The sequence below is a fragment of the Hyperoodon ampullatus genome (assembly GCF_949752795.1).
Source record: "Hyperoodon ampullatus genome assembly, chromosome: 2".
NCBI lineage: Eukaryota > Metazoa > Chordata > Mammalia > Artiodactyla > Ziphiidae > Hyperoodon > Hyperoodon ampullatus.
In genome coordinates this window covers 14,660,406-14,680,065 of record NC_136915.1, presented here as the reverse complement: position 1 = coordinate 14,680,065, position 19,660 = coordinate 14,660,406, and the positions used below count along the sequence as shown (strand labels likewise).

Below are 19,660 nucleotides of genomic sequence, written 5' to 3'. Positions count from 1 at the left end.
GTCCCAGGCCTGGAGGGGGTGCCATCACCATGGGCCAGCTGAGCTCACAGCACTGGTGTCAGGGAATGGCAGGTGGTCATTCCTAGTGCTGGGGAGCAGGGTCCAGGGAAGACCCCATCAGAAGTTAGCTACAGACACGCAGCCCGGTCAGGAGACGCCAACGCCGGAGCTCAGTGAGACTTTCCCGGCTTCTTTTCTTCTCCCATTTCAGCTCAAAAGGCACCTCCTCCAAGAAGCCTTCTTGGACCACGCAACCTAGAGAAGCTGCTCTGTCCCTAAGCCCCTGACTATCCCATAGCCCCGCGTTCTCCTCACAATATGGCATCATCCAGAGTTAGGCTATTTACCTATGTGTTTATTTCTGCCTCGCCCACCAGGATGTCAGTCCCATGAGGGCTAAGCTCTTGACTGTCCCATTCACATCGTCTCCCTGGGCACGTAGTAGAAGATCAAAAAGTATCTGATAAATGAATAACAAGTTCTCCATTAGTATTAGCTAATAATAATGACGATGACGATGATAAGCAAGGTTATCCCTTCCCTCTCCCCTCAAATGAAGAGCTGATTAAATGCCCTCTCTCCTTTAGTGGGGGATCCTATTAAAAACACCATTGCTACTGTATATTCAGTGTCTACTAGGTGTCAGTTGAGAAACTGAGGCTCAGAGCAGTTACATGTCTTGCCCCAGATGACACATCTAGCGGGTGACTCAGCTGCCATTCAGAACGAGGTGGGCCACGCATTCGAAGCACTCTACCCGGCCCCCTGAGAGGGCACAGCGCGTCCCACCAGGAGGGAAGGAGAGAGCTGCTTCTCTACCAAAAATATCTGGATGCCAGTGTTATCCTCCTGGAAGCCCGACAACCTGCTGAGAGCAAGGCATTCCCTCTGGTCGCTGGTGGCTATAACATGACCAGCCTGGCGAGGAAAGCCAGCCTGATCTTGGAGGTGCATGGTCGCACAGAGAGGGTCAAGAATGCAGGACCAGGTGCATCTCACTTTGGACTCGCTCCTCCACCTCTCTGAACCAATTCCCTCTAGGGGTAGCTGCAGGACCAGATGGGGTTAGGGATGTGTGAACACACAGAATTATCATTCTAAATCCCCAAGTCTGCCTTTACCTGCAGGACAGCCCGGGTGGGGGCCCCGCTCTGTGAGGGAAGGAGGTGGCAGCCGTCTGCCTCCCCGGGCCGTGAGAGGTGGTGCTGGGGAGGGAGAGGACGCCCCAGGACCGGGCCTGGCAGATGTGCCAGCAGAAGCCAGCACGGGTGCTTTTAATAAAACATAACGAAGCGTGGGATCATTAAATATTTCGTCTAATTCCAGGCTCCCATGGGGGTGGGGTAGACCATTTGGGCTGGCAAAGGAGAAAGGTTTATAGGGGGTATCCTGAGGCTGTCTGGGGGTCGGGGCAGGCACAAGTTGGGGGGCAACAGCACCCAAGCCTCTGGGCCAGGGCCGGGGTGGGCGTGGGGCTTTCTCACAGGCCTCCCTTCCAGCTTGGAAAGAGGCAGGAATCAGAGGCTTTTCTCCCAGAAATGGTCCCCTCCTGCTGAGGACCTGGTACAAGCCACTGGCCGCTCTGGGCCTCAGTTTCCCCGTACATAGCATGAAACGAGGGTTGAATTTAACAGAAAAACGCTAGAACCTCCTCTAGCCCTGAGGAGGTCGATACTTCCTCCCCATCATACAATCCATTCATTTTCAAATTCCTTCATTCAGAGTAAAGCTGAAGTAGAAGCCAGTCTGGAAAAGAGGCAAAGCCGAGCTCCTGGATCGATTTGGGGACAAGGGCCCCCTTAACCATTACCCTGACTCACATTCTGGCTGCCCAAAGTGGTATGGGGGGTACCTCCATGGGAAACTGGGGTTCCAAGGAGCACAGTTTGAAAACCATGGGTCTGCCAAATCCTGCCTAAACTCCCCCATCTCCAAGGCCCAGCTCATGTCTCAGAACTTCACTGGAGGCCTCCCTGATCATGAAACTCCCCTGGTCACTACCAAACATATCCCAGCTCTCGCCATCCTAACATTCACTGTGGCCAGTGATTATGCTTCGTTACTTGTTTGCAGCCAGGGTTGCACAGGGTCTGAGACATAGTAGATGCTCAACGATAGGGCCCCTCCCTGACCCCACACATCTACACTTGGCCAGCACACTTACCAGGCCCTATACTTCTTCATAGCAGTTATTACTTCCTCTTGTTATATATTCATGTATGTACTCTGGAAGGTAAGCCCCAGGAGGGCAGGCTTTATCTTTATCTGTTTCTATTCACCACCATATCTCTAGTGCCTAGCACACTATCTGGAACGTGGTAAGTGTCCAGTTTGTCAGATGAATGAAAGGATAGGTGAATGGATGGATGGATGGATGGATAGATAGATAGATGGATATATGGCCAAAAAATATATGGCCAAAGAAAGAAGGAATGAATTCTCCCTTTCTTCCCTGAGTGGGTATGAGTCTGCCAGGCATAATAGGTTCATTCAGAGCTCAAAATGTCTTTGACATGAATCTCCAATGATGCTATAAGCACTGGAAAGGCAACTCTATCCTTCTTCCAGATCCCACAGCATCCACACGGGCTCTTATCAGTTCCATAAACACTTACTGATGCCTGCTCTGTGCCAGAACTACACCAGGTACAGGAAGCATGGAGATGAGTTACAAATGGCATCTGTGCCCCATGGTGCTGTGAACATAGTAGGTGCACAGAAAATGTTCGTTGAATAAATGATGTCTAGGGCTTCCCTGGTGGCGCAGTGGTTAAGAATCTGCCTGCCAATGCAGGGCACACGGGTTCGTGCCCCGGTCTGGGAGGATCCCACATGCCGCGGAGCGGCTGGGCCCGTGCGCCATGGCTGCTGAGCCTGCGCGTCTGGAGCCTGTGCTCCGCAACGGGAGAGGCCACAACAGTGAGAGGCCTGCATACCGCAAAAAAAAAAAAAAAAAAGATGTCTAAAGTGAGACCTGAATGATGAATAGGACTTAGTCCAAAAAAGGAAGCAGTTTCCAGCCGAGGGAATGACAAGTGCAAAGGCCCTGGGGCATCTAGGACCACCAAGTCTTTAGTGCTGAGGTCCTATGTGGCAGGAGGGTTAGGCTTTTTGTCCAGACATGAGTGGACAAAAGATCCCACATGCCGCAGAGCAACTAAGCCTGTGAGCCACAACTACTGAGCCCATGTGCCACAACTACTGAAGCCTGCGTGCCTAGAGCCTGTGCTCCGCAATAAGACAAGCCACCACAATGAGAAGCCCGCGCACCGCAACGAAGAGTAGCCCCCTCTCGCCGCAACTAGAGAAAGCCCGCGCTGAGCAACAAAGACCCAACGCAGCCAAAGATAAATAAATGAATAAATAAATTTTAAAAAAATAATAAATTAAATAACTAAAGAGCTGGGTTGTGTGCTCTCTGCAGGAAGCTTTTAGCAGCATGCTGGAAAGAAAGAATAATAACGAGGCCAGAGACAACAGAGCAGAGCTGAGCTGCCACCCAGTGACTGCCCAGGCAGGGGGCCCAGGGCCAGGTCCCGCTGCTGCTGGAGCCCCTGACCCCCCTCCCCCAGAGGCATGTAGGAGCAGGATGGGAGGTCCAGAGAGCCCCAGAATCACGAAAGGTCAAGTTGGAAGGGATCTCTGGCAGAGAAGCAAGAAGGCAAAGAGGACGGGAAGCAGTTAAAGCGTGAGACATCCTACATTCAAAGCTCAACCACTTAGTAGCTGTGCAAACCTGAACAAGTGGCTTAACCTCTCTGATTATATAGGACTTTCCCCAACACCTCAGTGGATTAGTCATCCCCTCTTCTACGTTCCCATAAGGACTTGGTAGCTATTTCAAGTTTAGAATTTTCAATATTATTCCATAATTTATTTGTTCGCCTGCCTATCTGCTCCAGGAGACGGTGGACTCCCTGAGGACAGGCACTGGGTCTCATTTGCACCTTAGTGCCAGCCCTGGCACAGGGCGCGACTCAGAGCAGGTGCTCAGTAAACGGCTGCTGAATGGAACTGAAATGAGGCCGAGTTTGTGCTCCAAGGAAATGAGTGGCTATTGGAGCATCCTCATCACAGACAGCTGCTCTTAGCAACATCGCCTGGAGGCAGGATGCTTCATCCCAAAGGTGGGAATTTGGAGGCATCAAATATGTCTTAAAGGAAGTATTTTACACCTAGACGACAGTACTCTCCTTCCCAATCTTATTATCCATCCAAGAATCTTAGAACTGGGTCATCCAGACTCACTCCTTTGTTTTATGGACCTAAGGCTCAGAGGAGTGGGGGAGGGTAAGCGAGTGATGGTGCAAGTTGATGGAGGCGTTGAAATCAGATCCAAGGCTGGTGTCCTTTCTACCGAACCGATGTTTTCTATGGTCGCTTGCAGGATGAGACCAAGTGGTACAGAGAAGCTTTTTTAAACATTCAAATGGTCACATGTTTAATATGAATTAAGAAAAAATATGCCTACTCAGTACAACAAGCCTATACATTATTCCTTTGTAAAATACAAATGAAAATAGAGGGAATCAGTTTAAATTTGATTTTAAGAAAATCATGATGTAAGAAATAACCTGAGTGGGATGTAGATAAAGTCATGAAGGGGGTGACTGAAGCTTGGCAGTCTCTGCACTGTGCCCCAGGGCATGGTTCAGAGCTGGTGACCAGAAAGCACCACTCCACCACCCAGGGACACGAGCATGGCGGGCAACAAAAGCTCCCCCTGAGACCCAGGCCCGGGCCAAGAGGTGGCCCAACAGCACTACGGTGGATGCCCCGCAGCCCGCACACAGGGGAGGTCCAGCCTGGGACACAGTCCCATATTCAACTGGAAACGAGTCTCATCTAAATTAATGTGAACAGTCAGGTAGATGGAAAGGCGGCTGAACAAAGGAATGTCACCTCCACCAACTTGGACACTGAGACCCGAGGGGGCTGTTGGAGTTTTTCCTAAGCAATACTGACCTCCAGTGAGCGATCGATCCCCCCCTCCAAAGGAGCACGCTGTCACTGAGCCAGTAGGCAGGGCTGAGACCGACCTGCAGGGGGACAGGGCTGTAGCAGGGCTGGGGGAAGACTGCAGTGTCGACAGACGGCATGCAGGCAAGGGGCAGGGGCACTCTGTCTTGCCCAGAGCACTTCAGAGAATAACTAAGCCAGGGAAGAAATTGCCGCTGGTATTTGTCACAGCTATTTCAGCAAAGCACCGAATGTATAAGCGTCTCGAATTTCAACTGGCAAAATTAGGCCTCATCAAAGTCAATCTGCACAGTCAAGGTAGATGGAAAAAAAGGGCCCGACAAAGGAAAATAGAGGGACACGAGGACAGCCCCCTGAGCCAACTGAGAAGCTGGGAGCCAAAGGGGCTGTTGGTGGCAGTTTTCCCAGGAAACAGTTACTCCATTTAGAAGCCAGCTGCCCCCCAGCCCCAGACTCCGGCGACTTGCTGAGAAGGTCCCTCTAAATGCAGAATTGGCACTCTCAGCTTTCAGATGAAGGATAAAGGTCTGATGACCCACAGGGCTAACTTCCTCACTGATAACTCCCTTCTACCCCACCTGCAAGGGAGGAGGCAGCGTCTGGCAAGAAGAGCTAAGACTTGGTTCGTGCCCTGGTTCGGGAGGATCCCACATGCCGCGGAGCGGCTGGGCCCGTGAGCCATGGCCGCTGAGCCTGCGGGTCCGGAGCCTGTGCTCCGCAACGGGAGAGGCCACAACAGTGAGAGGCCCGCGTACCGCCAAAAAAAAAAAAAAAAAATGAAGAGCTAAGACTTGGAGAGCACCTGCCTTTCCCCTTGGGAGGAAGGAACTCTGAGCCCGTTCCTGATGGATGTGGACCAGACTGCACATGGTAAGAGCCAGTGGGGATGGCAGGAAGGATTACCTAAACGGATCTAAGAAGAAAGAACCTCTCTGTGGGAAATGGGCTGGAAAATAGACTGGGGAACGACGCATCGGTGTGCCCTGGGGTGGAGTAATCAATCGGTGCGATGGACCAGGGGACAGGGACGTGTAGGGACATTGAAGAGTCTTGAGCAGAGACAACACATCACAACGGTCAATACCAGCAGCGGAGGGTGCAGGCGCTTCCTCTCTGCAAACTGCAACGTTCTCCCAAAGTTACCTGTCCCTTCAGGTTCACGTGCCCCTGAAAGGCCAGTTCCACGTTCGTAAAGCCCCGTACTCATATGCTACATTTTGGCTCAGGAAAATCTAGCATCTAGCACAGGATGGGGCATAAGGGCAGGCATTTTATTACCGTGATTGTTATTAATATAAGTAGTGACCAATTATTTATTAGCATCACACGTCGTCTCTTTTCATCATCTTAGCAACTCTGTTGGGTATGTAGTGCAACCTCCATTTTCTAGACAGGGAAACTGAGGCTTCGCTTAGCAGGATGGTGTTATATCTCTGCTGTTTGCTCCCCAGCTCACTCTTTTCCCTTATCCACCTGTTCTGTGCCTGGGAGCCCAAGTGCATAGGCTTCCAACTGAGTTTGGTCAATGGGCAGCATCAGCAAGAGACCCAAAGGCAGGAGGAGGATGAAATTGAGGTGTTTCTTCCTCCAGCTCCCTGCCAGGTCCCCAGGAGTTGGCTGTATCCGTCTACCCAGAGCCACAGTCCTGCACGCAGCCCTCTTCACACAGCCCTCTCTCCAGTTGCTACAGGTGGTGGTAACTCCCCACTGTTCCTGGCCCCAAGGGGGCCCCTCCCTAAACCCTAAAGCCAGTAGTCCCTTTAATAAGCCCTTCACGGACCCCCCAGGTTGAGCTTGGTGTTTCCTGCTGGAACCTGGTTGGTGCGGAGAGACAGAAAGTGTCCCCAGATTAGAGAGCTTACAAACAGTGGCACTGAAACCCCAGCCCTCCTCTGCCTCCAAAGCTCATGTCATTCCATCTGAACTGCGGTTTCTCAGCCACAGACATTCACACCCGCAGCTGCCCAGATTGGCCACATCTGCGTGCCACCTGCTCCACTATGTACTTAACATTTTTCTTTAACTTGACTCATTTTTTTTACTTAAATAAGCCATTTAAAAAAGAGAGAGAGAATTTAAATCACTGCCCCAAATGGCAAACCAGTCTCACTTGCCTTCAACAGAGGATGACTGAAAAAGAATTATAATGAAAACAAAACACTGTTATTAAAACTTTTACTCCCTCTGGCTCACTGCAGGCACGTTGCCCTGCACCTGTTTTTGTTGCAAAGAGAGATTAGCAAGCGAGGGAGCGTTAAAGACATGATGGCATCAGCCTGAGGCTTTCTCCTTGGCATAACTAGGTGGACAGCGTGAGAAAGGAACAGGGAAGACCCTCCCTCGCTGTGATTCCTTGGTATTTATTGCCCGTGGGGAGGCCCCACCTAAAGAGGAACATCGCCCTAGACCTGCACTCTCCAATAGAACTTTCCATAGTGATGGAGACGTCTTACCCACAGCTGTGCTGCCCAATACAGGAGCCACCTGCCACGTGTGGCTATTGAGCCCGTGAAATGTGGCCAGTGTGGCTGAAAAACTGAATTCTGTTTAATTCAGTTAAATAAAAGCCGAGACACCTTGTTGAATTTTAATGTAAATGTCAGTTGTCACACACAGCTCCATGTTGAACACAGCTCTGGACTGTAAGCCCCATGAGGGCAAGAACTCGCCTATTCATTCTCCTCTGGATTTCTAGAACAGCACGGTGCTTGATTGCCAGGAGCATTCAATTAATTCTCGATGCACCAGTGGATGAATCAGTAATTGAATGAATGAATGAACTATACTGCCTCTTGCAACAAGAAACTGCTCTCTGCATTCAGACTGTCCTGGGAACCACTAGCTCTTCCTGGTTAAGTAACTCTATTCCTCCCCACCCGGTTGCTTGCTTCTCTCCTCCCACCAGGCTCCTCAGTGGGGAGACAGGCTTAGGAATTTGACGTCCAACATGCCTCCTCCTCTCCAAGCTGAGCTCAGGTCCACTGCTCTGCTGCCACCGAGCAAACAAAGAAGCTTTTGTGATGTGGTTGCTTTTGCTGCCCCCATCTCACTCCCTCTGCCCCTGACTGGGATATTAGGTGCTTGGTGACAATTAGCAAGGTATCACCTGCTTCCGTAGAACCAGGCACCTGGCCTTGGGTTACGGTATGGCCTGAATACCCACTTGACAAAATCCTGTGCACTCCGGCACTGAGCACCAGCTCTAGAGGCGGACGCCACCCACCCTCTGGCCATGCCAGCCTCTGTCTTCACTTTGCCAGGGCATCCGAGCTCCTGCATTGCCCCCTCCCCGTGCCCAGCCCTGCACGATGCCAGGGCAGCCGGTGATGGACGCCTTCCTTTGGGGCAGCATTAAGCAGCGGGGAGGAAGAGATGGTGCTCAGAAGATAATGGAGGCGCCAATGATTGGTGACAAACAGCCCCACTGGAGGAGCGCTGAGTGCCTCTGCAGAAAGAGAAACAAAAGGGCAAAGGGAACAGCTTGGCAAAGGAACAAAAAAAACCAACAGCTCAGCTGCCTCTCTCCCTGGTGACTCCCAAGCTGCTCCTGTGATGTATGAGGCTGGGGGTTGCTCTCCGTTGGAGTGCCTCCAAGATCCCCACCCAAGTCTGGGGCACCCTGATGCTCCCCATGCAAGGCTCTTGGGTGGTGGGTCTGCCTGACTGAGCCCTGGGATGGCCCCCAGGACCTCGAGGGAGAAGACCTGCACCTGCCCACCCCACCCCCAACCACGTACACACACATCACGCACGGTTGGAGGCCAACGGGAAAGTCACTCTCTCTGGCCTCAGTTTTCTCAGCTTTAAAATGGGGGAAAGGATATAGTGCATTTAATCTCCCAGCTCCCTCCTGGCCCCAATGCTCTGTAATTCCAAACCTGAGGACTTGCTCCATGTGGAAAACCTACAATGTACCCCTCCTCCTGGGCACTGGGGCTTAGTAAACACTTCCTCCTCTTCAGACTTGGGGGCGTTCCAAACATCATCATAACAGCAGCAGCCACTTTTCCCACACCTGCTGTGTGCTAGGTACCCTGCATACAGACCCCTCGTATTATGTGAATTTCCCCTTCCCAGCAGCCCCACCCCACGAAGCCACCATGATGAGTCGCCTGTTCAGCTGGAGACATCAAGGCTGCAAGCAACGAAGAGGTGATCAGAACTCTCACACTGGACAAGTGGTGGAGATGGAATCTGAACCCAGGCCAGACCCCGGAGCCCACGGCCCCTGGGGATGTAGATGCTTCTCCCCAGGAGAAGCTACCCCCGTCACACTTGGTTCTGGCTCAAGCTGGAACAGCTCCATTCCAGGCAGGGGCCTGGCTTTCCCTCCTTGCCAGGTCTGGACACTGTGGGAGAGGTGGGCAGTGTCCAAATAATGGCATTTCTGCCACCAGGCCATTGTCTCTTTGGGCACCCCAGAGCAATCATTTATAACACAGTGGCGTTCCAAAGAGTTTCCGGCTTCAGGTGGCCCAGAAAAGCCAAATTAATCTTCCTAGAGCCCTGCTCTGGGAATGTCACTCCTCTCTCTTCAACTGCCCCCTGTAGCCCCCAGGCTCAAATCCAGACCCCTGGCCCTGGCCAGCAGGCCCTGGCCAACAGCTTCAACCTCATTCCCCACTTCTCGGTGAGCACCTTATGCTCGAGTGAGGCCAGCTGCCTCCCTGTCTCCCACCCTCACACGGCCTGACGGCGTCCTCCTTCCCCCCTCCAGGGCTTTGCACGTGCTGTTCTCTGGCCTGGGATTCCCGCCTTACCTCCCAAGATTGTTTCAATCCCTCAGAGCCTTCCTGGGCCACTTCCTTTAGTTTCCAAGGATTTATTCTTGGTATCCTTGTATTGGCCATTTATTATACATAATCTTTTATTGCTCTCAAATGAGCCCGTGCTGTGTGGGGTGGCCAACGAGCCAAAATTCCTTAAGGGAGGTCTCTGCCAGTCCAGAATGAGGTTGGCACAGCTGCTCAATTAACAGAAGTGACTGGATCCCTTAACAGAAGTGACTGGATACCTTGATTTGACTTGACTCCAAAGGCAGCTTCCGGGGGAGGGAGAAGAAAATGCGAGCTTACTGAGCCTCTCAGAGTGACCGCATGGCCAGCTGACCCCATCCTGAGGGTCAGGAGGAAGGGAGGGGTCAAGACTGAGGGCTAGTTGCATGCCAGGGGCTTTCATGTATTCATCTCATTTATCGCCACGACACCCTCTATTTTCAAAAGATGGGGAAACCATGACTCAGAGAGGTAGTGACTTGCCCAAGTATACACTCTGCTAGGAAGTGGCCGGGCTAGGCTTTGAACCCAGTTCACATGAAAACCAAAGTATATGAATTACCACCAAGTGGCTGTTCCACAGAGACAGTGATTGAGGAAGGGTGGGCAGGCCCAGCGGTGTGCTGGGAAATGTTGAACAGCTAGCTCTGGGCTGGGCAGAGCTCTGATCTGCAGTGTTTGCTCATTCCATGGTATAAATACTCCTGCCCTGGTCAATTTCAAGCCCCCAGTAAGGTAAACTCAGAGCTGGGGAGAGATGCCCGGGTGTGAATCAATGCCCGGGTGTGAATCCAGCTCTGTCCCTCACTAGCAGTGGGATTTTAGGCAAATCACACGATCTCTCTAAGCCTCATTCCTCATCTGTAAAATGGGGAGACTGTTATCTCCCAAATGGGAGTTTCTGGGAGGCTTTAATATGATTTTGTGTGAACATGGCTACCACGGGACTTAGCACATAATAGTTGCCCCTTCCTTCCTTCCTTCCTCCCCCTCCTTCCTTCCTTCCTCTCCCTCCTTCCTTCCTTCCTTCCTTCCTTCCTTCCTCCCCCTCCTTCCTTCCTTCTTCCTCCCCCTCCTTCCTCCCCTCCTTCCTTCCTTCCTCCCCCTCCTTCCTTCCTTCCTCCCCCTCCTTCCTTCCTTCCTTCTTCCTCCCCCTCCTTCCTCCCCCTCCTTCCTTCCTTCTTCCTCCCCCTCCTTCCTTCCTTCCTCCCCCTCCTTCCTTCCTTCTTCCTCCCCCTCCTTCCTCCCCCTCCTTCCTTCCTTCCTTCCTCCCCCTCCTTCCTTCCTCCCCTCCTTCCTTCCTTCCTTCCTCCCCCTCCTTCCTTCCTTCCTTCCTCCCCCTCCTTCCTTCCTTCCTTCCTCCCCCTCCTTCCTGCCTCCCCCTCCTTCCTGCCTCCCCCTCCTTCCTTCCTTCCTTCCTCCCCCTCCTTCCTTCCTTCCTTCCTTCCTTCCTCCCCCTCCTTCCTTCCCTCCTTCCCCAAACCCTGCACCCATCACCAAACAAGGAGAACCCAGAAGGAACAGGAAGCCCTTTAGTCTTCCCTCCACCTTCTACTGTTGGCTCATCCCCCAGACGCCAGCCGTGATGCCAGTTTGAGTGATGGTGGGCAGAGCTGGACAATGGACACATTCTCACACCAGAAAGGGCTTCCAGAGGTGACTGAGCAGGGCCAGGAAACAGGCCCCGGGCTCAGTGTCTGGAGCAATCCCCAGATTCAGGGGAGACATCATTCATTCATCAGGCAGTCAGTCATTCAACAAACATATCTTGAAGATTTGCTCAGAGCCAGGCCTTGTGCCAGAGCCAGTGGTGCAGGGATGCCTGCCCTCAAGAACTCTCTGTTCAGTGGGGAGACCAACCGATGACCACTTCCAGCCCCAGAGGAGGGTTGTTTTAACAGCATGTTGCCAAAGTGCTGCTGGCAGCACTCACAGGGGACACCTGAGTCAGCAGGGGTGGGGGGGTGGTGTGGAGGGCAAGAAGTGGGTGAGCAGAGACTTGGAGGCAGGTGTACGGGGAGTCAGGGGCTGTGCTGCCTGAGGGCAGATGTCTGCTCTCTGAGCCAGGAAAGGGCAGAAGTGGGGGAGGAGGTGGAGGACATGGAGCTAAGGCCAGAAACCTCTGAGCAGGTCAAGTCTGTGGGGCAGAGAGGTGGCGGCTCCGGTCCCCAGGCCATGTGACTGCATCAGCAACCTCCCCCGTGGACTGGGGATATAATACCCATCTGGGCAGCCGTGGAGGGGGGAGGAGGTCCCATCAGCAAAATGGCTACACCAGCACTCAGCTCACAGGGCAAGCTTTCTGGTCAGTTTGCTGGCCTGTGAGCTCATGGGGAGCTGACCTGTCTCATTCCAAAAACCTAGGGGTGGGGGTGGTGGTGAATGAAACAGCACAATGGGTCGGGGAGGGAAGGAAGGCTGAGTGTGCAGCCACAAAATCCAGATTCCAGTCCAGCCACTTCCTACCACCATCTTTTCATCTCCCTGAGGCTCAGTTTCCCTGGCCTATTCAGTGGATACAAGAGTAGCCTCCTTCACGTCTGATGTGAGAACTAAATGGAAGGATGGGCGTGGAAGCATCTCGTCAGCACTCAAGTACCACCAACCCGTAGAGAGTTAGGATGTCTGGAGTCAGAGTATGCATCACTTTGATTATCTGAGAGTCTTCAAGAAAGACAGAATGTAGTTCCAGGAGCAGAAATTTACCAACAGGAAGTTCACCTGTGAATCCAGCCTAAATTTCACATGCCATAAGCCTTTGCATACGCTTTTCTGTAGAAAGCCACACACCCGACACCTCTCCACATACCCCAGCACCAGGATGCACATGTCTAAAGGCCAAAGATGCTTTATTCATCCGAACAACCCACCATAAGCGGGTTCTTGGTGCGCATCCACCATGTGTTTTGTGGGAAACAGCAGAACCAGACAGGGTCCCTGCCTCCATGGAGCTTCTAGTCTACTAGGGTAGGGGATGGGAGGGGCCCAGTGAGACTGGTTCTACCCCCGAATTTCACTGGGAGAAACAACTTGGGTCTTGGGTCTTGACTGCACCCAGTGTGAGTGTGGATGGGGGACAATGCGTCGAGCCTCCAGGGAAAGCCAGGGAGCAGGCAGGGGAATCAGTCACCGCCAGGCAGCAGGCCGTGAACCATCCTCCAGGAGTTACCAAGAGTGGTAATCAGCAACTCTAAGGCTCATCATGCCTAGGGAGGGTATCAAGTGGAGTCCTTCTCTTCTAAGAGGCAGAAATCAACTCCAGACAACTCAAGCCAAAAACACGCCATAAGCTTTTGCTTATAAGTTACAAAAGCCATAAGCTTTTGTAACTGGTGAAACGTTATGGGGAATTCATGGAACACAAGGACAAACTGGAGCCTGGTATTGGGAGGACCCATGCTGCTTGAGCTGGAGCAGCTCTGACATAACCATGGTTAATACTGGTAACAGTCATCTGAGCCCACAGGATTAAGCTAAGAGCTTTGTAGGTCATGATTCGTTCCATCCTGTCAACACCCTGGGAGGAAGGTCCCATCATTATTAGCCCTGGGGAAACCAGAAAAGTACAGCGTCTTGGGGGCCCCCATTGATAAGGGGATTTTCCAGTAGTTCTCTGTCTTCCTCTGTTCAATATTCAGCTTCCAGGGAGACTTTGTCAGATGGGCTCATCTTGGGGGTGACTTAGCTGATTGTGCCACCTACCAAGATGGCGTGCAATTAGTAGGGTGGTGAATAATTCCCCAGAGCAAATCTGACGTGTTGCCGGGAGAAGTAGGAATGGCTGGTGGACACACCAAACGCCAGATTCCTTTCCTGGGTGTCACGATGTCCTTTCCTGCTCCTTTGGGCTGCTACTCTCTAAACCTCTAGCTCCGTACACACTGTATTCATTTGCTCCATCCGTGGAATCTTGGCCAAGAGGTCTCGGTGATCACAAGCCCCCTCTGCCACCGGACCTCACTGCAAGTGTAAAGGTGGCTTTCAGGATCTCACCCACCTGGTTCCTTCCCAGGAACTTCATCCTGAAGACAGACGCCTCTTAGGAATTAATGTCCCATGTTTCACCTCCACTGACATTTATCGTTTAAAGCGGGGCCGCTGTGCACCCTCTTGCCTATGGTAGAAGCTGCTGCATTCCTCCTTCCAGCGAAGAAAAAATAAATCCTTTCTCCTCTCCTCCAGGAGCAGCAGTGTCTTTGGATTGCTTCAGACCTGGGTTTGAAACTCCTGGTTCTTCCACTTAAAAAAGATTCTGAGCCTCATTCATTATTTAAGAAAGAAAAGAAAGGAAGGAAGGGGGGAGGGAGAGAAAGAGAGCGGTATCTTGGGCCTCTTGTCCTCACCTGCAAAACATGGCTAATGATACCGCCTCATGGACTGTTTAAAGCATTTAATGCATAAAGACCATCTAACTAACAGGTGCGTGATAAATGGGAGCTATCAGTAATATCACTCTTCTTTCTCCCAGTCTTCAACTAGACTCAAGAAAGACAGCCTTGAGTTGAGTTGGCCTCACCACACACAGTCCTACCTCCAGTTCTTTGCTCACACAGGTTTCCCTCCCTGGCGCATTAGCCCTTGGCTTATTAATGTTCTCCCTTTGCTACAAGGTCTAGTTCAAGTTCTCCCTCCTCTCTGAAGCATTCCCTTTATACCCCCCAAGGAATCACTCTTCCCCCGAGAACCTCCTGTAGGGGACATCAATCCACTTGGCATCTAGCAGGTATCAACAAATTTCCACCTGGATTGTCATTCCTCTTTATGAGTACATGCCCGACCTCTCGCCCCACTGGAATGACGGTCACCGTCATAGGTCTTTCTCTTTTCAGATGTGCCCTGCCCACAACAGATGCCCATTCATTCTCCTGATGATGACAAGGGCTTTCAGGGACACCCCGTCTCCCATCTGTGCAGATGAACATACTGGACAATTTTATCTCACTGGGATTTGGGAAAGAGTAAGGCATCCAGACTGGGCATTGGACACAGTACAACTGTCTGTGTGGCTGGAGCCGAGGAAGTGACTGAGACCCCTTCTCACCAGGAGACAGCAGAGCACAGAGGGAAAGAGACAGTCCCGGGTCTGAATCTCAGCTTGCCACTTACTGACTGGGTGGCCGTGGACAAGTCACTTAACCTCTCTGAGCCTCAGCTTCCCCATCTGGAAAATCACTTTAACTCTCAGGGTGGTTATTAAACAAGACAAGAAGAACAAATCGCACTGCACAATGCTGGCACATAGTCAGGGCTAAATAAATGAATTTCAAGGGGGCTGGGGATGGAGCAGAGGTGGACTGGGTGGCAAGCCAGGTTAGACGCCTCCATGGATCCCAGGAAGCCCAGTTAACAGAACTAACCAGCCTGCTCTTTGTTTGGCTCTTTGGTCTCCGGCTTTGAAGTCACCACTGCTATAACCCAGAAACCCAAGCAAGTCACTTAAATCTCCTCCACCGCCCCTCCCCCACCGCCCCTCCCTCCAACTGTAGCAAGGTTCCGGTCTGGGTGAGACAGATGTTCTGAAAAGCTGGGGTAGCCAGGCCAATCTAAGGCATCACTGGTACCTTGCCAGCCCTTGCCCACACGCCCTGTCCAAGGAACGCTGGAAGGGAAGAGGGAGCCTGGCGCTGGACCAGGCGGGACCCGGAAGGCGCCAGTACTCATACCATTAACAAATCTTAAAACTCTGGACCTCAGTTTCCTAATCTGTGAAAAGAAGAGCTTAAACCCTCTTGCAATGCACGAGGACTGTGCAGCAGTTAGCACGTGCTGGCCACACTGCAGCTGATCCATGTAATACTGGCTATTGAAAAAAAACAAAAACCCAGCTATGATCCAAGGAGAGGAGCAGTGTTAGATTGTTTAAGGTGAAGGCTGCGGAAAGACCGTTCGATGCCGGGTCTCAGCACCCGCTTCTCCCAGGGCAGCTGTCCTTTTGTGCCTATCGTCTTGCCCAAGACAACAGGTTTAGGGGGTGGTAATCAGTTCCTACACTAAAAGGGTTCTCCTGATAAAAAAGAGAAGTTTCAGAACCAATGAAGTAAGTGATCTCGGAGGTCGCTTTCAGCTCTAACATCCCCTGCACTTAAAAAGCAAAAACGAATTCAACCTCTCAGGAAAAACTCCAGTTTGCATCTTGGGTGGGAAGAGAGTGGGGTTTATTGCTGGCAGAGGGGCCAGGCTGGGGGCGGGGCGGCAAGGGGAGCAGGGGCGGAGCAGCCTGGCCCCCCCGGCAAGGCCCTTAACTCCCCCGCCAGGGGCTGAGAGAGAACCTGGTGGGGGCCTGAGCCCCGCCCCGCGCCCCCGGCGTCGGGTGGAGATGGTGAGGGAGCTTAAGTACGTAAAGTCTTCACGCCAGCTTGTGCACGCACAGCCCCCCTGCAGTCTCGGTGCTGCGGCTTCCTCGGCCCAGCCGAGTCCGCCCCCGCATCCCACCCACCCGTTGACACGCGGCTGCCAAGAGAGAACTGGAAGGGCCTCTGGCTGGGGCCTTTGGCGCGCCCTAACTCGACCTGCCCACCGCTAGCCTTCGCGGAGACTTTGCCACGGCCCAAAGAGGCAGGTCCATGAACCACTCTCTTGCCCGCGCCCCCAGGGCCCGGTGCCCTCTCTCTCCCGGGCCACCGCCCAGGCACGAGGGCATGACTGCCTTCCCAGAAGTGCCCAGACCAGGTAAAATGGGAACTGAGGAGATAAAAACCAAGTGGGTTTCTCCTCTTGGGAGTCAGATACTGGGGAGTGGAAGCAGGGGCAGGAACTTCCAGCCCAGCCAGTCCTGTGTGCAGCCGACTGCTCTCTCCTCCCTGGGCACAGACCCACCTCTCCACAAAGGTGAGCTCCTTGGCTCTGCGGCCCATAGGAACAGAACCGGCGAGGGCGCACTGGCCGTGCCTCTCCCTAGTAGTGACCGCCATCGCCCCCCACTGGGCAGGCGTGTTTCTGAATGGACTTTACCCTCTCCCCGCCCTCCGAAGCAACCCCTGGCAGGTGGTCCGGCACAGCCAACTGCCAGATGCACGGCTCTCGGTCACGTCCAGGAAGGGCGCCCTCCCCCGGCAGGCCGGCCTGTTGCATCTCGTACAGACCCTTCTCGTGCTCCCACCCCTTCGTGGGCACGGATTTGGAGCGGGTAGGGAGGGATCCCACTCTCGAGCACTCTCATCTCTGCAGGGAAGGGAGGGCTCCCCGGCTGCCCAGGACCCCTGCGCGCGCCCCACGCTCGGAAAGTTTCCCGTCTGCGATCCGGATCAGCGCTCTTCCCTCACCCTGAGCAGCGGAGCTCAGAGGCCATGCCGGCTCCCCCCGGCCCAGAGGCGCTCACCCCCGGCGCCCGATCCCCCAGCCTCCAGCAAGTTGCAGAGGCGGGCGAGGGGAGTGGAGGCGCCAAGACGCCGGCTCAGCTCTCCGCAGCCCCGCAGCCCGAAGAACGCTGCTCGCGGGTTCTGGGGAAGATCGCAGGGTGGGGTCCTGACGGAGCGGGGTTTCCCACCAAAGTCTTTCCCACCAGTCGCCATCCTCACCCCTGCCGCGTCTCTCTGGTTCTGCGCATTCCGGGGGAAAGGGGTGCTCCCCTCCGGCCCCCAGCCATCCCCGCTCCCTTCAATGTCCAGGTGAGGGCTCCAGGTACCTTTCAACAAAGCCCAGTGCCCTCTCCGTTGCGCTGGAACCGGGACACCACCCCCTCCCCGCCCCCATATAACCTTTCCCTCTAGAGGCAGCCGAGGGAGGGAGCCGTCACCCCAAAGTTGGGGGGAGATTTTCATCCACTTTGGAAGGTCTGTTGTTCCAAGGGTAGGGGGACAAAGTACAGGGCTGGCGTTACTTCTGGTTTACACCAACCCCTCCCCGCTCTCTGCCAGCAGGACCACCATTCAGGCTCGAATTCTGCAGCCTCTCCCATCAGCAGACCAAGCACTCTTCAAGGACCTCGGGGTAGACGGGGTGCGGTTATTTTAGGGGGACACCTCTTCCCGGAAGGCACTCTCAGAGTTTGGCTAAGCACCTCCCGGTGGGGCAAGGCACACACACGGCAGAGGACAGAGATGGTTCCCCCACCTTCATCACCCAGTTGGGCTAGGGACTGAGACCCTACTGGTCACAATGGCTATGTTTTGGCACCCCGCATCCTCCTCCGCCTCCGCGGCAGAGCCAGGATGTAACTCCAGACGGGCTGGTTCTGGGCATCCAGGTTTGGTTACTAGGCTTAGCGGGGAATCGCGGACGCGCACCCTCTAGTCTCCGCGCCCACGGCCCTTTGCCGGTGCAGCCTCCCTCCCGCCCGGCTCGTAGCGAATGTGTTGGCTCGCTGCCCGAAAGGTGCCGGGGTCGCCAGGTTGGACTGCCGCGCCACTTAAGACCCACCAGGCGGCGGCGCCGGGCTGGAAGCATCGAGGCTTCGGCGAACCCTGGACCCTGGAGCTGCGGAGGCACCAGTCACTCTCTCTAGGGACCTCCTTCCAATGGGTTCAGCCCAGCCGGGACCAAGTCCATGCGGGACGCACACACACCGCTGCTCACACCTTCTCAGCCCCCGGACGCGTCCATGCCTCCCTCCACACTAGAACCACACACTCCACTGCACGCACACACACTCCTGGCCCACGAAACAACACAACCCCCGCATGCCTGCACCTCCACACATCCCAGAGACGTACACTCCTGCTCAAGTGTCACATTCCCACCTCCTATGCACACACGCCCCGTGCCCCCCCCAACAGAAATACAGCCACTCCCTGTCACACATCCCTAAAGGGTCCCATACACTTGGGCCACGCGTGCAACACCACACCTCACACACTCATCCACCCTGTAACACGCTCACACATGCGATGACACAAGCTCACACACTTCACACCCTCACCGAGAAGCTGGCACCTGCTCACACCCCCAAACACTGGCTCACACGCTTTCTCACACACACACCTTCTCTGTGTAACTGACATGGACACTCAAACACCCCTCCAGACACTCGCTCGCTCACACACCATCACACACACTCACATCTCCAAATGCACTCCGGCAGCCTCTCCACACACAGCTCCCTCCCGGACACCCTCACACAGAGACGCAACAAAGACACACGCTCATACACACGCGCACACGCACACCCTGGCACAGACCCACGAGCGCTCTCTTCAAAGGAGACATCCTCCCTCCCTCGTCCAGCAGATCACCTCTGCAGACCCCCACGCTGGGAGCGGGGCTCGGACCCGGAGCCTCTCCGGAGCGACCCTGGCCCGCGCCCGCCGCCAGCTGCCCGCCTCCGCGCGCATCCCCAGCCCGCGCACTCACCGCGCGCCAGGTCCAGGATCGCTGTGAGCAGCAGGCAGGCGCAGCCGCGGAGGCTCGGGGCGGCTCGCATGGTGCCCGGCAGCTGGCGGCGGCGGCGAGGCGGCGGCGGCGGCGGCGGCGGCGGCGGCGGCGGCGGCGGGGCCCCTCGCCATGGGCTCAGGCGCGCTCCTGCCTCCGGCCGCCGGCCGAGGCAGTGGCGGGCAGCACGGGGCGCCGCGGGGGCGCCCCCATGCCGTCGCGGCCGGGCCGCCCGGGCGCCGGGCTCGACTCGGCTCGGCCTCTGCCGGGCGCCGCGACCCTCGCGCTCGGGGCGACCTCCGGGCGCGCCGCAGCTCCCGGCTCCTCGGCTCCGCGCGGTGTCCACCGAAGCCCGGAGTCGGATCGGCGGCAGCGCCGGAGTTTGGAGCCGAATCGCGCTCTCTCCTCCTCGCGCTCGCCTCTCCCGGCTGCGCGAGCGCCCCCCTCCCCTCGCCCTCCCTCCGTCCCTCCCCCTCTCCCCGCCCTCCGCCTTCCACTCGCCGCTCTCTCAGCTGTATTATACAGACTTTTCTTTAATCCTTTCTGCGCTGTTCGGTTCTCGTCCGCTAAGCCGATTTATTGCAGGGAGAAGGAGAGCC

At 54.7% G+C, this 19,660-nt stretch overlaps 1 protein-coding gene across 1 annotated transcript in view; it reads right to left on the bottom strand.

The window, feature by feature from the left end:
• Positions 1-19,113, bottom strand: part of IGSF21 (immunoglobin superfamily member 21) — a gene marked incomplete at both ends in the record, with an annotated part of 248,978 nt that extends 229,865 nt beyond the window's left edge. Inside the window, one exon of the mRNA XM_079696469.1 lies at positions 19,044-19,113. Within this exon, the coding sequence (XP_079552595.1) occupies positions 19,044-19,113 (70 nt within the window). The remainder of the gene's footprint in view (positions 1-19,043) is intronic.
• Between the last annotated feature and the right edge of the window lie 547 nt (positions 19,114-19,660).